Below are 19408 nucleotides of genomic sequence, written 5' to 3'. Positions count from 1 at the left end.
CAAGAAAACATTGATGAGCAGCTCGAGCAACTGAAGGAAGAGAAACCAAGTAAAAGAGAAACCCGGACGGACCCGAGACAAGCCAGGACCAAGTCCACAAAGTTGGAGAGTGGCCACATAGGTTGTGTGGTCTGTGGCGATGGGAAGCACAGGAAGAAGCTCTACTTCTGCAAACAGTTTAAAGGGCTAAAACTTGCAGAGAAGAAAGCTGCTGTGGGAAAAGTTGGAGCATGCAGGAGGTGCCTTGAGATTCATGATGATGTTTCATACTGCAATCCATCCTTTCTGTATAAAAGTCAAGACTGCAAAAATTAGCACACGGTTGAGCATCACTACTATCTGTGCCCCAGTGCTGGAAAAAAAGAAAAGCAGTACAAGTCAGAAAAAGAGCAAATTCAGTTCTGAAGAGGGGAAAAGCAGAAGGAAATACACAGAGGAGCAAGAGGAATTTTTCAGCAAACTCCCACCAGAATTGGCCGAGATGTGTTTTCAAACACAACATCAAGAACTTTCAATACTGTGAAGGAGCAACCAAGCCTTCTGGTGGAAAGTGGACTGCAAGAACTGCCAGTAATCATGATGCTTCTGGAGATCACAGCCAATGCTGAACAAAAAATTTGGACGGGTTATTGGCTGTGTTTCAGAGCTGCAACTACCAGACCAAGAAGTCACCACCACCGAGTTCCAGGAGTCAAGCACCTTAACTGCAAATCGTGAAAGTGGGACCGTATTAGCGCAGCATGCGAACCAAGATGTGGCGGCTGTCGCTGTAGAAACTGCCAGCCAGGAGGCAAAGCAGTGACTCTTGCTGAGGAGAAGGAGCTATGTCTCAAAGTGACAATCAAAGCAAGCCAGATATCCTTGGCTGGGAGATCCTGCTTCCCTGCCCAACAACAAAAGAACAGTTGAGGCTACATTCCTTAGAACTGAGAAGCAGTTGGCCAAAAGAACCAGAGTGGAAGATTGCTTACGCTGCTCAGGTACATGATATGGTGGAAAGAAAGGCTGCAACAAAGTTGTCCAGGAACACAATTCTCAGCTGGACTGGGCCGGTCTGGTACGCGAGTCACCTCATAGCTCCTAACCCACACTCAGTCACGACCCCAGTGAGACTTGTGTGGAACAGCAGCCAAAAGTTCAGAGTAGTGAGTTTAAATGACCTGCTGATGAAAAGTTCGGATGTCCTCAATCAGATCCATGCTGTCCTCAAGTTTCGGAGTAGAGTGTATGCTGCTTTGGGGGACATAAAAAAAAGATGTATAACTCTGTGTGGCTGGAGGACAAAGAGTTGCATCTGCATAAATTTCTCTGGCGAGATTCAAAGGATGCGGACTTGGAGGAGTATGCGATCACAAGGGTGAATATTGGCGATAAACCAGCAGGGTGCATTGCACAGCTTGCAATGCACGAAACTGCTGACCTTCCTCCTTTCATCCACCTCAAAGTGGAACGTCAGGTTCATTGACAGCTACATTGACGACATCGTCACATCCCACAACAACCTTGATCAGCTGAAGACAATCACTGAAAATGTGGAGAAAATCCTCAAAACTGGAAGGTTTGAGCTCAAGCCCTGGATTTTTTCTGGGCAAAAAGGCAGGAACCAAAGCAACACCAAGCTGAAGGAGGCCAAGATAAAGTCTGTGGTCCTGCCAAATCAAATCCGTGATGAGAACAACAAAGCACTCAGTCTAGGGTATCTGGTGGAGGAGGACAAGCTTCCTGTCATGGTCGGAGTCAACTTCTCAAAGAGAAAGAAAAAGATGAGACTTGGCCAAGACCTCCATTACGATCAAGTAAGAGAGCAAACACCAAACCCGCTGACGCGACGAGAACTTCTTAGCCAAGTGTCAGGGCTGTATGACGCGGTCGGGCTGGTGACTCTTATGAAGCAAAAAGGAGCTTATATTAGTGAGATGGGCATTCCAAGAGGCGAAGCTGGAAAGTTGTCCAGTCGAGGACTCGTGGGACATAGCTCTCTCGCACAGCTTAAGAAAGGATGCAATTCAGCTTTTGGAGGAGTACATCTAACTTGGTAGAGTCAAGTTCACCAGAGCCTTAACTCCCCCATGCTATACTGGAAAACCTGTCGCAATCACATTCTCCGACGGAAGCGAGCATCCCTATGGAGCAGTGATGTACCTGAAGGCCCAATCATCAGACTCAAGCTTGGCAGAGTTGTCAGCACCAATCCAGAAACCAAAGGCATTGTGAGGGACGTTAACATCAGGATCTTTCCCAGCTACTATGTGTCTGTGGCAAGAGCTCAGAAAGCAAAAATCAACCAACCTGCCTCTGATGGATAGAAGGAGAAGATCCAACTATCCTCCACAGGGACGTCAGGCGGCTCGTCGTCTTGTTACCAATTGAAGAACAGATAGACAGCCAAGTCGGGACATTGTCTTGAATGTTTCATGAACTTTGTGCAAAGACTAAAAAGTTTGCTTTTAAAGTAGGCGCCCTTCTCTAAGCTTCAATTTAGGAAGGCAGAGTGGGAGGTGTGAAGTCAAACCAGTGGTCTCAAACATTCTTTTAATTTTATAGAGAATTATAGAGATTCAAATAAATAAAAATGAACAGTTAAAGTATATTAACGTAATATTAAGTTTATTTGATATGAATAAAAGTAGAAATTAAAATTATAGAAATAAAGAACGGAGATAATGTAGAAAGTAAATAAATCTTGTAAGATAATTTTCAGATTGACATGAGCAGACCACCTGTTTCACCCGGAGCATTTAAGGAGTGGCACCGTTGGTGTCACGTTAAAATAAGCCCTACAGTTAGCATAGTGCTAGCTAGCAGCACCGTGTTGCATTCTTAAGTATCGCTGACAGCTGTGGAGTGATCGGCGTGCAGGGCAAGATTTCAAAAGTTGAAGACACAGCCGGTTTTTCACCTAATGATCATCTAATAATCAATGCCTTGAAAAAATAAAAGGAAGAAAAGGAAAACTTGTTATTGAGTGAAACCCAGTTGGAATCTTCAAGTGAATGCTTGTCTCTCTTTCAAGTTGGAGAAACTGCACTTAAATCAAATAACTTGACAATTGGAGCCGATCATTGCTGTCCAGGCATCGGTGGCCTTGGTTCTCCCTCACATATACAGTTTGTTTTACTATGTGTATGGATTGATAGTTTGTATTTTTATTTTTTAGCGCTCCCGTTTTGCCATTGTTGCTCCTTCTCTGTTATTTGTGTTATGGTTTTGCTTTATTGGACTTGTATATATTGGGTTTTGTTTTTCCCTTCTTTTCTTTTTTTTGCCGTATTGTTAAGGTGGGCCTGTCCTCCGAACAAACAGCATTTTTCCAGACGTGTTTTATGAAGGTTTCCCTTATTCCGTGGCTAGGGTGGGAAGCTGGCTAGTGTTTCACCTTATCTTTCCTGTATTCTTATTTTTAGTGGATCAATATATGATCAAAAGGGGGGAATGTTATGGAAAATAATTATTCAGTACATATTAACATAAGTTTATAGCCTACTGTATTGTGGACACCTGTATTTTCGTTAACAAAGGGCTTTTCATTCCTTGGACAGAAAGCAATACCAAAGTAACCTTGAACTGATAAGCTTGCTCCTTCCTGCCTCCTTTCTTCCTCCCAAATTCCTAACGAAGCAGCATAAAGAATCGTCCCGTGATTCTTTCTGTGCACTCTCTCACAGACCACAACCATGTAAACCGCTCTGTGAGACTAGTGTATATTTGAAGCTTCAAATATAAAGAAACCCAAAAGGCAAATTGTTTTCCAGACGGTTTCATTCATCTCGCCGAACTGCTGAAAATTCTACAACAGGCCGTAACGCGTAAGCGTATATTTATTTTTTTAACAAAATATGGATAATCCGCAACAGTTGGCAGGTCTGCACCAAGCAGCGCCCCTCCCCTTTTCCGGTGTGCGCAATGAAGCTGCTGGATGAGTACTCACACGGTGAAACGCCAGTGAGGCGGAACACTCACCCTGGTGATTGGAGTTTAATTCAGACATGCGCTTGCTTGCAGCAGTTTTTTTGGCTTGCGTTACCACAACGTCCTATTTCGACCGCATTTTTTTGGGCTTCAATTTTACTTCGGGTGAATGCCGAAAATGCCAATTTTTACAATTTTTTTCTGGATATTTTCGGTGGCCAAAAATTTGGTGCATCCCTAGTATATATCAGCCATTCCCACACCATGTTAATACTTGGGCGGGCCGCCCAAGTAAACTGGCCGCCGCCCAAAAAGTTTTCTAGAAAATGTACCGGCGTTTTCCTTCAAGACAACCCTCGGGGTAAATTTTGCTGTTGCCAACACACGTTTCTGATTGGGCTGGCTGGGCGGACGGAGCGGAGAAGGCAGAAGGCAGAAGAGAAATGCAGCTCTATGTAATCGAATGTGGAGATGGAACGAGAAAGTGAATAAAAAGAGAAAATAAAACACCAAATTGCAGTGTGACCTCCTGTCTCCTGTACTTCATTTCGTCTACCGTGTTTGGACCCCACCTTTTTGGCGACGTGCAGCCGCCGGGCGCTATTTGCGGAGACGCTTCTAACACCGGCCGAGACCGAGCAGGAACGGATAACAAAATACCTCCGGTATTTGCATTGTGCAAAACAACATCGGTTTGAAACTTCGGAAAATAGCATCAGCTAAGAGACATGCTTACGAGGCAATTTAAACTGCAAGCTATCAGTTACGCGGTTGTACATGAAAATAGAGCAGTCGCGAGATAATTCCACATCAATTAATCCATGATTCGGAAGGGGGAAAGAAGCAAGAAAAACGAAGTTGGGGCTTGCCATCATTTCGGGAGGATTAACAAAGGAACTCCAACTGGTCATTGAAACTGGGCTTTGAAAGTAAAGTTGCGAGAAGCATGGGAGCGATCAATGAGAGAAGGCGAATACACTGGCTGGACAAGGTACGCCACGGTATGTGAATGGATTGTGAACGTCTGGGTTAAAGTGTCTGATATTTTTCATTGTTTTGCTTTCTTCTCTGTAAGGGAAAGCATTATTAACTTTGGCCAGAATAATCCCATCATATTTTCTCTTTAACCACCGCGAAGCACTTTGTGCACTATATGCTCACAGTTTGTGCTTTGGGATTGTGTATTCACGTCCAATCCATCCCGATCCTGTTTTTTTTTTTCATTTATAATCAGATATGACAGAATTATTGTATATTTATTATTATTTTAATATAAAATAAGTAAAAACAATATGGAGTCACTGAGTAATGTTACAACAACAAATTCACTAAAATGCACGATATTAAGTGCAAAATGGCACTATTTGTTTCTGGAAAGGGGCGTGGGGGGCTTGTACACCCCTACCCCTCAACATTTCAAATTTGTGGGAAACACTGTATATCCTGTTCTTTTTGCATGTTATTTTCTAGTTTCCTGTATCCACTGCTGAAACAATGAAAATGTCCTAATTAAAAAACTATAACAACAAAAACACTTGAGAAACAGTTGAAGGTTAAATTAACACTACCTGATTTAGAGGATGATCTTTCTTTCCATTGAATATTTTTACATTTGATCTGGTTTTGACGCTCCTTCCTCAGTCTTTCAAGTCTTTGGGCTGAAAAAAGGAGCACAGATGCAAAATTTCAGTCAGACTAAAAATGACCCCCAAAAAAAGAATGTTATGTTACTAAAAACAAGCATTGCATTGCATAAATAAAACAACTGAAATGTGCTTAAAACACAATGAATCTTCAAGTGGACCATCCCTCTTATCTTACCAGCAGCCCCGGGTTTCTCATGGCTATCTTGTTGGAGCCCTAATAAAACAGCCACAACATATCAATTCTTAAATCCAGTTTTAAAGTATTGCAGCTTTCTGACCAGAAATACACATCTTGACCAATGTTTCACCAATTTTACAATAAGAATCCAGAGAGCCCAAACTAAACATTCTGTCTACCTTTAAATTCACCAACCCCAAATTAATTTAACCATCCAAAAAATAAATAAACTACGGAGCCCCTCTAGTGCCAGGGTATGAAAAAAAAAATGTTTTCGCTAATCTGTACCTACAGTTTTGTCATCTGTACCCACAGATTATGAATCTGTACCCAGAGTTTACGAATCTGTACCCACAGTTTAGTAATCTGTACCCAGTTTAGTAATCTGTACCCAGTTTAGTAATCTGTACCCACAATTCAGCACGTCAATAAGAAACAAAGAAGAACACAAGAAGAAGAAACGATAGCTCTCTGTGGTAAAATTGCCATAAAGTGAATAAGAGAAGAAATACAAGGAGATTCTTTGAGCATACCCCACCGACCTAAACAGATTGGTCGGAACAGGAAGGCCCGTGGGAGCCGGCAGACTCAAATTGTGACATTTGTTTTAGCTCGCGCAACATAGCTACTAATGCTAACATGTAATGTGTAGTGCGCATGAGCCATGAAGCACTCTAGCTCTCGCCATAGATCCTCCAATATCGGCAAATTTATACAGTATTCAGTTTAGCTTCCACAAGCGCTCCGTCTGGCGGGAGATATTGGTAAATTTGATGTGAGGATTAGTTATGTATTCTATAAACGATGGATAACTCAAATGAGCAGTGACGATTAAGTTGGCTCTAGCAGCCTAGATTATGAAACCTAAACCGCAATTGCATTTTCTGGCCTGAAGATGGCAGTGTTTTCACAGTTTTGCGTTGGTATAGACACTGGTTTCCTCGTTGCCTACAGTTTTAAAAAACTGATTTTAACCTGTATCATTTCCACAAAATCAAAATGGCATGGAGTTTCTCACCTGTTTCACACTCAACACTACTCCAGTTTTCAAATAAATCAAACTTGCATTAGAGTGTAACCCTAACCCGATGTGCTAAACTGTAGGTACAGATTAGTAAACTGTGGGAACGGATTAGTAAACTGTGGGAACGGATTAGTACAAAAAAAAAACTCATACCCTGGCACCTTAACACCACAAAAAAAAACCTCATACCCTGGCACCTTAACACCACAAAAAAAAAACACCAGCAAAAACCAAAAGCAATTAATTCAACTAATTTAAACCCATCACACCACAACAGCATAAAATGCTACTAGATGTGAATGTCAAGCAAAATATTTCTGCAATCATTTCTCCACAACTATTATTGCTCGTTATCAGTACTTTTGATGATTCACTGCACAAGTTCAACTTTTGTGTTGCAAAAGTGTGGTCAAATGTTTACATAGAGTCTGGCAGTTATTCGGAATGATAATTGTGCAAATATATATTTGAACTTTACTTTTACATTAGTCGTTTGAAATTTTGTTTGACAAAATGTTTCTGATGTGTTTATAAATTTTTAAGATTAGTGAACTTGTGATGTCCCAAAAGATGGCGAAGTAATGATGGTATATGTTTGGGATCACAGTGTAAGAAATCTTGAGGTTTCGAAATACTATATGACGGGGGCGGAGCATCAAATTGTGTGTTTCATATTTACTTCGCCATGAAAGGGGAAATGCTTAACTCCTCGGTCTTCTTTTCCTTTTGGCTTTTCCCTTCAGGGGTTGCCACAGCGAATCAGTTGTCTTCATCTAACCCTGTCCTCAGCATCCTCTGCTTTCACACCAACTAGCTTCATGTCCACTTTAACTACATCCATAAACCTCCTCTTTGGTCTTCCTCTAGACGTCCTGCCTGGCATTTGGAAACTCAGCATCCTTCTGCCAATATATCTCTCCTCTGGACATGTCCAAACCATCTCAGTCTAGCCTTTCTGACTTTATCTCTTAAGTCTCTAACATGTGCCGTCCCTCTAATGTACTCATTCCTGATTCTATCCATCCTGGTCACTCCCAAAGAGAACCTCAGCATCTTCATCTCTGCCACCTCCAGCTCTGCCTTCTGTCTTTTCCTCACTGTCACCGTCTACAGACAACAACATTGCTGGTCTCACCACAGTTTTATAAACCTTTCCTTTCATTTGAGCTGAAACTCTTCTATCACACATCACACCTGAAACTTTTCTCCACCCGTTCCAGCCTGCCTGCACATGCTTCTTCACTTATTTTCCACACTCTCCAGTGCTCTGGACTGTTGACCCTAAATACTAAAATTCCTCCACCTTCTTGGTCTCTTCTCCCTGTAAACTCACTCTTCCACTTGGGTCCCTCCCATTCACACACAGATACCCAGTCTTGCTACGGCTAACCTTCATTCCCCTCCTTTCCAGGGCAAAACTCCACAACCCCTAGCTTCTCCTCCACCTGTTCCCTGCTCTCACTACAGATCACAATGTCATCTGCAAACATCATAGTCCATGGAGATTCCTGTCTAACCTTGTCTGTCATCCTGTCCATTACCACAGCGAACAAGAAGGGGCTCAGAGCTGATCCCTGATGTAGTCCCACCTCCACTTTGAACTCCTCCATTACACCTACAGCACACCTCACCACTATCTAACAGTCCTCATACATGTCCAGCACCACGTAAACATACTTCTCTGCTACTCCAGACTTCCTCATACAAAACCACAGTTCCTCTTTGGGCACCCTGTCATAAGCTTTCGCCAGATCTACAAAGACACAATGCAGCTCCTTCTGACCTTCTCTATCAACATCCTCAAAGCAAATACTGCATCTGTGGTACTTTTTTTTTTTTAGCATGAAACCATACTGCTGCTCACAAATGTTCACCTCATAACACATAAGGTGTTTTGTCCAAAATTTGGATACTCTTTGTAAGTGTGATGACTAAGTCATTTATGAATATATTTATAATATATGAGTCCACCACTCAAAATGTTCAGTGGCATCAGACATATCCATACATATGTACTTTTTATTTATTTATTTATTTTTGATGCCCTCTATAGACAATAAAAGCATATATACTTTAAAAAAAATGCCAGTGGGGGAAACTCGTTGCCCAAAAAAAAAAAAAAAAAAAGTTTTAGGGTCTTATCACTGACCAAAAAGCTTTCCACACTCATCACACCTGGCAAAAAAAATAACAACAATCCATATGTAAAGGTATATTATGCCATTTTTAAAGAAATTTGGCTTTGAATGTACCTGTACCCCAACATGCCTAAGGAAATGTGTGTGAAGTGCCTTGCCCAAGGACACAACAACTTGGGGAGAGCAGGGATCGAACAGCAAACCTTCTGGTTACTGAACGACCGTCTCTACACCCTGAGCCACTTACTTTTACATCTCAGAAAGAAAAAGAAAAAAAGGTAACTACTTACTTTTACAAAGCAGTTACTCCATTGCTAACGGAATTACTTTTTATAATAAGATAAGTAATTTGAAACTATAATTACCTCTTTAGGGTAACATGCCCAACACTGCTGACCATTTGACAATTATTTAGCGCAATGAAAACATGCATTGCACTAGTGCAACCATCAATAGCACAACATTTGGTTTGCATTTCATTGTTGTCATAAGTGCCAGTAGCACATGCGAAGTTTCTAATCTTTTCACGTTAGGCCAAATATGTCTGGGATTATTCATTCATTCATTAAAAATTAAGGATCTAATTTTCAGATTCATGCTCTGTCAAGTAGAACAGGTATCATGGTATCTCTAGGAGCTTGTGAAACTAGACTTGTCAAGGCAAGAGAGCATGATATTTTTATCAGTATAGTGTTCCCTCACTTGTTGCGGGTGTTCCGCTCTATGCCCACCCGCGATAGGTGAATTAAGTAGAGGTCTTTTTTTTTCCTTCTTCAATAACCACTAATACTATCTGTCACCTTAGTGAGCTCTTCTTGCGTGTTGCGTTAACGAGCCTGTTGCAGTTAACTGCCTTCAATTAACTTGTTTTTCTACGAGACACACATTGGCCTTACTGTGTAGGGTGTTATAGGTTCCAGAGTGTACAAGTAACAACTGTGATCTGTTCTAAAAATGGCTCACCAGTGATGGGACACTGACTTGATAAGAAGCATTAACTCTTTGACTGCCAGACGTTTTCAGAAAAGGGATGCCGCCAGTGCCAGCCGATTTAAGCATTTTGACTGATTTTCAAGGTCCACAAAAAATGTTCTGTTTGGACTATGGAAACACACGTACTACCAAATGAAAGATTGGACTTTCATCTTTCATCAGAAAAAAAGAGTTTGTTTCTACCTTATTCCGTTCTTTAGTAATCAACAATAGAAAATGGTTAGTTTGACCCAATTTCGCCTGTGTTGGACCAAAATACGGAGAAATCAAGCTTTTAGTGAAACGATATTATTTCATGCATTCTAGTGAATTTGACACTTCTTTTTGTCCATGAATGATGCCACAAACACCTAAATAGTGCTTTACTTCTATAAAACACTACCACCAAGAATGAAAAAGTGTTTTTTGATAGCAAAATACGTTTATTTACATTCAACAGTGTAACAATTTGACAACAATTTGGCAAACTATTTACAAATGTGTGCAACTGTGGTGCTATTTACAAATATGTGGATGTTTCAACGACAGTTTTTCTTTTTGTAACACTCTCCTGCGTGCAAAGAGACGCAACAGCATTTGCACAACAGATTGCCTCTTCGCGTGCGCCACTTTCTTGCCGGCCGTTTTTTTCCGGGGAATAGCAAGTATATACTGCAGTGTGTCATCAAGTCTAATATCAGGATCATGCTACGGTTACGTTACGGTGGTGTTACGTCTCGCTTCCTCGCGTCCTTCAGTTGCTATACCGGGTGGTAGGAGATGTTCTGATCCATTTTATCCACTCCATTCATGGTGGCATCGTAGTCCAGAAACAGTGTCTTCTCCGTGATCAGACTGTACCCGCTCCTCCGATGAATATGCATTGGACTCGGGGTACTCTTCATTGTCCGATCGAATGTCCGCTTGTGCAGCTCCGCGTTTTCCGGCCTTAGCAGCGCTAGCCGCGCTAGCCGCGCTTACCGGTGAGGCTTACTACGTGTTCATAACAGTCACGCCAAAGCTTCCAACTTTGGCGTAGAGCTCGGAGTCCTCCTCATCATCATCATCAATCTGCATTGGTCGATGCCAACTCTCCATCGCCCGATCGAATGTCCGATTGTGTAGAAGTACCCGGCCGGCTATTGTGCGCGTTTTCCGGCCTTAGCAGCGCTAGCCGCGCTAGCCGCGCTAGCCGCGCTTACCGGTGAGGCTTACTACGTGTTCATAACAGTCACGCCAAAGCTTCCAACTTTGGCGTAGAGCTCGTTGTCATCATCATCGTTGACATCAATGCGCTTTTTAGTATTGATTGATGCTTTCCGTCTTTGAAAAAAATGCTCAAGCGTGAGCTGCTTGCAACCGGTTGCTTGGGCAGCCATTGTGGGCTTATTCAGCCATGTCTCCTCAACACTCTAGCTCCGCCTCACGTCTTCTACTGACGCCCACGGTGGGCGGCCCATCCAACCTTGTGCAAAGAGAGTCATCGCTGCCCTCTAGGGGCCAAAACGAGTCTTTGACTAATCAGATCTGCCTGATACTTTCAGCACAGCTGCCCAAGGCTTTCCTGCACCCGTTTTTGAAAAAAACAAAACAAAACATAGGGGACGTCTTTTAACGTCCTCGGCGCCCTTCCCTAGGTTTATGCTAAACGTTTTATAACGTTTATGGCAGTCAAAGAGTTAAAAGAAGAAAAATGTCACCATTTGTTTTTTTTACTTATCATGGTACACGTTTCTTAATTTACCAAATATTCTATATTTCTGTTAAGAAATGTAATAGATTGTGTTAAATGAAAGAAAGCTGTTTTTTTTGTAAAAAAATACACACACAAAAAATAAAAAAATACAAATAGCAGCATAAATTAGTCCGCAATAAGTGAACTGTAAAGTAGTGAGGGACCACTGTAGTGAGGGACCACTGTATTCTAATTTTTGCATGCTTAAACTGGAATCTGGGTTCACTTCAAGGGACTAAACACTGTCAATGACCGTTTAAACCCAGATTAGTCACACAAACCCTTCAAACAGTGCAAAGCAAGATCTCTGGGTGTCCTTGCACGCATCAGGGTTTTTCCTGCATTTAAAATTCAGCCGCCTCCAGCTCTATTTTACGCCGCCCCAAGCCAGAGCGACTGATATCGCTCAACACAGCACTGTAGCTATGTTGATTGAGCTCGGCAGCAACGTATTTTAACTGCAGTTGCAGCGTTGCGCTACTATGGAGGTGCTACATCAACAGCAGTGCGCCGGAAAGTCGGCCTGAAGCAACTGCCGAAGAAGAAACAGATCACGGAGCAACTCCATTGCACATTTCCATTTCCTGGTTTCAAGCGAAGCAGAGGCACCCTCCAGCCTTCGCCAAAGTCATAAAAATACAGTATATACAATAAACATAACAGTTTTACAACAACACTGAACTATATTTAGAATTTAATATGTACTAGTGGTTTAATTTTTGATAATTATAGTAAAAAATAAAAAATACAAAATAAAAAAAATAGCGTGCGCACACACTGCTGCCGGGTTGCAGCAGAGCCATCCACTTGAATGAGAGCCTGGAGCCTCGTCGCTCCCCCGGCCCATGGTCATGGCTCCAGCTTTAGGAATGGCGGCTTGAGCATTTTAAACAGAAACTAGAAAAATTCCCGCGGAAATTTTGAATGGGCCTGCTAACTCTTGCAACTCTTTTCAATGAGCAGTTTAAAATTTCAACCGTTGAAATCGCTCAAGAAATGTGGAAGTTATAATCAACTAAAAGTATTACTGCCCCTTTAAGAAACATGCACATTCACGCACATACATTTGATTTTAACTAACATTTCAATGAGCTGAACAGTTTAAACTTTCAACCATTGAAATCGCTCAAGAAATGTGCAAGTTAACCATAATGTACAGTATGTTACTGCCCCTTTAAGAAACATGCACATTCACGCACACACATTTGATTTTAAGTAACATTTCAATGAGCTGAACAGTTTAAAATTCAAACCATTGAAATCGGTCAAGAAATGTGGAATCTACCATAATTAACAGTATCTCACTGCCCCTTTACAAAACATGCACATTCACGCACACACATTTGATTTTAAGTTGTGAGGAGACGTCACGCACCAACACTCCATTGATTTGTATAGGATTACGCTCACCTCAAACAAAAGCCTCTCGCGACTTAACGGTTGAAGATGCAGATTCCAGAAATGGCTTGTTAGAACGGCAAGGGTTTGGGGAACGCGAGCATGTTCTCAGTTTTTTAATCGGATGAAAAATGACCAAATGAGAGCAGGTTGAAAACTTATGATTGATCGAAAATGAAGAGGGAAAAAACGGCGAAATTAACATGGAGGAGATAGGCGCCAAAGTCCGACTTCTCCTCGCTTAAAGTGAAAATAAAGGTACTAAATGACACCTTAGCCAAATAAAACTTAGTTTTTCAGAAAGCAGAGGCTTGTGGCTACAAAATGTGCGAATTTGATGTCTAGTGAGCAAAGATTGTGGCCATGGTGACGAGTTGAAGTGAAACTTTTGGAAATAGATTTTTTGGTTCCCGTCACTGAAGCCTTAATTAGTCACACTCTAAATAGGCGACTTTTCCCCTTTTCTCACTGTCTTTGAACCCGCACAGGGGGGAGAGCTTTCATTCCTTAATTTTTTTTTTGACACTGAGCTAAAGATGACAAAAATTCCAACAAAATGAGCTAATTTTCATATCGGTCGGTCAACGTATGCGCGCGCAGCGTGTCTTTGAAAAAGGTGCTTGATTGGAGTTGATCTCTTTCGGATTCCCATTCATTCCTATGGGACTTTATTTGGGAGTTTTTTGGGAATAGCGTCGCCATGGTAACTGGGAATTCTTAGAAAAATAATGCCGCACCGAGTCAGATCGAGCCGCATCGTTTGATACCTCATTCGTGCCGGTGCGATCTACGGTACGGGCCGCATTTTAGCAGAAAATTCGTGGAAGATGATATAATAATAACAACAACTAGAAAAATTCCCGCGGAAATTTTGAATGGGCCTGCTAACTCTTGCAACTCTTTTCAATGAGCAGTTTAAAATTTCAACCGTTGAAATCGCTCAAGAAATGTGGAAGTTATAATCAACTAAAAGTATTACTGCCCCTTTAAGAAACATGCACATTCACGCACATACATTTGATTTTAACTAACATTTCAATGAGCTGAACAGTTTAAAATTTCAACCATTGAAATCGCTCAAGAAATGTAAAAGTTAACCATAATCAAGATCAAATAAAGTATCTTACTGTCCCTTTAAGAAATATGCACATTAATCAACAGTATGTTACTGCCCCTTTAAGAAACATGCACATTCACGCACACACATTTGATTTTAAGTAACATTTCAATGAGCTGAACAGTTTAAAATTCAAACCATTGAAATCGGTCAAGAAATGTGGAATCTACCATAATTAACAGTATCTCACTGCCCCTTTACAAAACATGCACATTCACGCACACACATTTGATTTTAAGTTGTGAGGAGACGTCACGCACCAACACTCCATTGATTTGTATAGGATTACGCTCACCTCAAACAAAAGCCTCTCGCGACTTAACGATTGAAGATGCAGATTCCAGACATGGCTCGTTAGAACGGCAAGGGTTTGGGGAACGCGAGCATGTTCTCAGTTTTTTAATCGGATGAAAAATGACCAAATGAGAGCAGGTTGAAAACTTATGATTGATCGAAAATGAAGAGGGAAAAACGGCGAAAATTACATTGAAAAGAGATCAAAAATGTGCGACTTCTCCTCGCTTAAAGTGAAAATAAAGGTACTAAATGACACCTTAGCCAAATAAAACTTAGTTTTTCAGAAAGCAGAGGCTTGTGGCTACAAAATGTGCGAATTTGATGTCTAGTGAGCAAAGATTGTGGCCATGGTGACGAGTTGAAGTGAAACTTGAAATCAATTTTTTTCTCTGTCTTCACTCTGTTTCTTAATTGGTCCGCTCTAGCTCATGCAATACACACACATGGGATAAAGGATATTTCACTCACTGTCTTTGAACCCGCACAGGGGGGAGAGCTTTCATTCCTTAAATTTTTTTTTGACACTGAGCTAAAGATGACAAAAATTCCAACAAAATGAGCTAAAATTCATATCGGTCGGTTAACGTATGCGCGCGCAGCGTGTCTTTGAAAAAGGGGCTTGATTGGAGTTGATCTCTTTCGGATTCCCATTCATTCCTATGGGACTTTATTTGGGAGTTTTTTGGGAATAGCGTCGCCATGGTAACTGGGAATTCTTAGAAAAATAATAGCGCAGCGAGTCAGAGCGAGCCGCATCGTTTGATACCTCATTTGTCCCGGTGCGATGTACGGTTCGGGCCGCATTTTTGCGGAAAAGTCGGTGGAAGATAATATATGGAAGAAAAATAATAAACCCTTTTCTAGGGTGGATAGTAATATGTGCCTGCTTGCTCCGCAAGCAGCAGCTTCGCTGCTGCTTGCTCCGCTTAGCAGGCCCATAATAAACCCTTTTTTCTAGGATAGTAATATGTGCCTGCTTGCTCCGCAAGCAGGCCCATAATAATAATTTGTTAAAAATAAAGGACGGGAGCTTAAAGGGACCTCTTTTGGAATGAATGACCAATTCCAGAGAGAGATTAATGAGCGGTGAAGGGTACTGTTTCCTATAATGAGACAAAAATAGGCAGGAGGGTAAACGGACTACGATAGTCGTTGATAAGCTATACATCGATGGCCAACTATTAAATATAATAAATATATATAAATATAATATTAATACATAACTATATCTAAAATATATTTAAACAAAAAAAATCTCGCTTAGGTTACCAGTTACTGGTGTATTGTTACACGTTTAATCCCCCGCTAATTTCCTTCACTTTCACCTCCCTCCCCGTTTTATCATTGTTATATTCACTGACACGTTACCTCATATTTTACACAAACTACATAAACCACCTAACCACTTTGATTCTATCCTATAATATGCCAATATTAAAAAAATAGCCTATACAGATATATACACAGGACTGAGTCTATATTGTTTGTATGCATAAATTAGTTCTGGTTTCCTGGAATATTTGTGGCGCTCGCTCACAGGCAAAAATAATACAATTTTTAGACCATCTCTTAAAATTAAAAGCAGATATTTGTCTCCTACAAAAATCAGAAGAAAAATTACTTATTGTACAGTAGACAAAGAGGAGTCTGTATACTCATACATAAGAATGTATTCTTTACTCTAAATAATACAGTAACATACCCAGAGGGCCGATACATTATTATTCAGGTGACTATATTTAATAAAATATATACATTTGGTAATTTATATGCCCCTAATAATGATGATCCGGCTTTTTTCCATGAATTTTTCTCTCAGCTGTTTGATTCAGCAGCGAACTCCACTATTATTATTGGAGGAGACTTTAACACAGTCTTAAATCCATTAATAGATCATTCTAATAATACAACATGTATAAGGCGATTACAATCTACTAAAGTAATAGGTATATGGACGATTTTGGCCTCGTCGACATCTGGGGACTTAAAAACCCAACTAAGAAGGAATTTACCTTATTTTCTGCTGTGCACCGGTCTTTTTCAATAACTGATTTTTTTCTTACAAATAATTCTATTGCTGATAAAATTGTTACAAAAATACATCCTACTGTTATTAGCGACACTGAACCAGTCTTTCTTACCCTACAAGTTGATTATACCTTTAAACCACCCCCGACATAGCGTTTTAACATCTCACTGCTAAATGACGCAGAGTTTGACAAAATTATAAGAAGAGAGTGGGCAGACTTTTTGGAAATAAATGACTCTCCAGACTTATCTCCATCTCTTCTCTGGGAAGGCGGTAATTAGAGGTAAAATTATATCATATTCATCTTGTAAAAAGAAACAGGATAAAAAATTTGAAAAAGACTTGGAAGATGAAATTAAACAACTGACGGATGAGTACGCATTAAACCCAAATAACCAAATATGGACTGACTTACAAAATACAAAAATACAGTTAGACGATATGTTATCTAAAAAGAGTTTAAAAAAAGTTTATAAAACAACAACTTTGAAATAGAAAAATTTCCGCGGAAATTTTGAATGTGCCTGCTGACTCACGTGGAAACACGCAATAAAAATGAAATTTAAACCATTGAAATCGGTCAAGAAATGTGGAAGTTAACCATAATCTACTAAATGTATTACTGCCCCTTTAAGAAACATGCACATTCACGCACACACATTTGATTTTAACTAACATTTCAATGAGCTGAACAGTTTAAAATTTAAACCATTGAAATCGGTCAAGAAATGTGGAAGTTAACCATAATCAACAGTATCTTACTGCCCCTTTAAGAAACATGCACATTCACGCACACACATTTGATTTTAACTAACATTGAAATGAGATGAACAGTTAAAAATTTAAACCATTGAAATCGGTCAAGAAATGTGGAAGTTAACCATAATCAACATCAACTAAAAGTATCTTACTGTCCCTTTAAGAAACATGCACATTCACGCACACACATTTGATTTTAACCAACATTTAAATGAGCTGAACAGTTTAAAATTTAAACCGTTGAAATCGGTCAAGAAATGTGGAAGTTAACCATAATCAACTAAAAGTATTACTGCCCCTTTAAGAAACATGCACATTCACGCACCAACAAACGTCACGCAGCAACATTCCATTGATTTTGTATAGGATACGCTCACCTCAAACAAAAGCCTCTCACGACTTAACGGTTGAAGATGCAGATTCGTCGATGGAAGAAAAATAATAAACCCTTTTCTAGGGTGGATAGTAATATGTGCCTGCTTGCTCCGCTTAGCAGGCCCATAATAAGTTGAAAAATAATAAACCCCTTTTCTAGGATAGTAATATGTGCCTGCTTGCTCCGCTTAGCAGGCCCATAATAATAAACAAATTAAATTATATACCTTACATATACTTTCTATACAGTACATACATTAAATTTTAAAAACCATACATTAAATTACATCCTCCATCCATCCATTATCTGAACCATATTTCCTCACAGTACAATGCAATTAAAAAAAAATGCTTACTGTACACATAGATGGTGGAGGAGTTATTGAGTTGAGTTCATGTGAGGCTGAAGTGGAAGGCATTACAAATTGGGTGTAACGTCTCAGGAAACTATGTTTTCCGACTGTCCCTGAAGTTCACATAAATTGTGATTGGTGCGTATGACAAGACAAGATGGCAACCACCGAATTGATTTCGAAGCTGAAGATATATTGTACGTTTTGCTACTACGCCGATAAAGAAGACGACAGACTGCTTTTCATGAATATCCTCCAGGAGAGCCTCTGAAACGTAATCACAGTGTGGTGCCAATATCGAGAGCATTACGAGTGCGTGCGCCGTGGCTCCTGTGCCGTTGGCGCGGTGCTGCTCAGCGGGGTTGTGGCAGAGAGGGGCACTACAGTACAATACTGTACCATAATGTGGCGCGCACTTAAATATTAACTTGCACGCAAAATACAGCTTTTATAGACATCAGGCAGCCTTTGTTCGTATCTGCGAATATTCGTAACTTGGATGTTTGTAACTAGAGGACTACCTGTATGTGCAAGCTTCTGTGCATTTGATGGGCTGTACTTTGCGACGTCGCCACATCATGCAATGGAAATTCATATTTTGAATACTGGCAAAAACAGTGGCCAAGACTCTACCTGCCACTTATGAAATGTTACGGCAGAACCGTTTTAATGAATTAATGTTTGTTGCATTAATGTATGTTGCCTGTAAAAGAAAGCAAGTCAGTTTAATTTACAGAATACATGTACTTTATGGTGCATAGTCAGGATCAGGTATGTTCGATGTCACTTTTTTGTCCAACTAATACAAACTCAATTCTAGAGTAGTCACCGATATTGACACCAAATGCCGATAACACTAGTACATAAAATTCCCCACCCAAAAATGACAGACGATTTAAAAGAAAGACCCAAATGTCCCAATATATTATTTTTCCTTAAAATTGCATGAAATTACTGGCAATTTTCTTTTCCTATGATTTCTAAATTCTAGTTATTTATCGTTAACGGCCACCGCTGCCAGTACGTGACCTTAAAATAAAACTGTATTGGCACTGATACCGCCTCAATTTGAGCCAGGAAAACCCCTGATTTACTGCAAGAAAGGCCTCACAAAAACCCTGCCCTGCTAATCAGGTGACCCCTAAGGTAAACCTACCTGTGTTGGAGCGTCGACGGATGCCAAAGTCCCAGCTGGAGGTAATGTCCATAGACTGGGAGAGGTCACAAGTGTGACTGTCTGTCATGGTGCCGAATCCCTCATTTAAGGAACCAAACATTGCTGACTCACAGATGCTGCCAGGTACCCGAGTCAAATGACATTTCTCCAGATCCACATCTTGGTCGATGAGAACCATTTCACACATTCCTGTATCATCACTGGTCACGTGTGACTGTCTGATGTGGGCCAGTATAATAGCTGGATTGTCCAAGAAGGCCATTTCTTCCCCTTTGTGAAAACTGAGACAGAAACACATTAA

At 40.5% G+C, this 19408-nt stretch overlaps 1 protein-coding gene across 9 annotated transcripts in view; it reads right to left on the bottom strand.

The window, feature by feature from the left end:
• Positions 1-19408, bottom strand: part of mapkap1 (MAPK associated protein 1) — an 83259-nt gene that overhangs the window by 49557 nt on the left and 14294 nt on the right. For all 9 annotated transcript variants that reach the window (XM_086096246.1, XM_086096241.1, XM_086096237.1 and 6 more), the window contains 2 exons: positions 19087-19388; positions 5478-5567 (listed from right to left, as the gene is read on the bottom strand). In XM_086096246.1, coding sequence (XP_085952372.1) covers positions 5478-5567; positions 19087-19369 — 373 coding nt within the window. In that variant the 5' untranslated portion in view covers positions 19370-19388. The remainder of the gene's footprint in view (positions 1-5477; positions 5568-19086; positions 19389-19408) is intronic.

Source organism: Leptonotus elevatus, chromosome 15 (genome assembly GCF_054856555.1).
Source record: "Leptonotus elevatus isolate MCC_2025b chromosome 15, RoL_Lele_1.0, whole genome shotgun sequence".
Classification (NCBI taxonomy): Eukaryota; Metazoa; Chordata; class Actinopteri; order Syngnathiformes; family Syngnathidae; genus Leptonotus; species Leptonotus elevatus.
The sequence above is the reverse complement of the archived record's forward strand: the minus strand, read 5'-3'. Positions and strand labels throughout refer to the sequence as shown.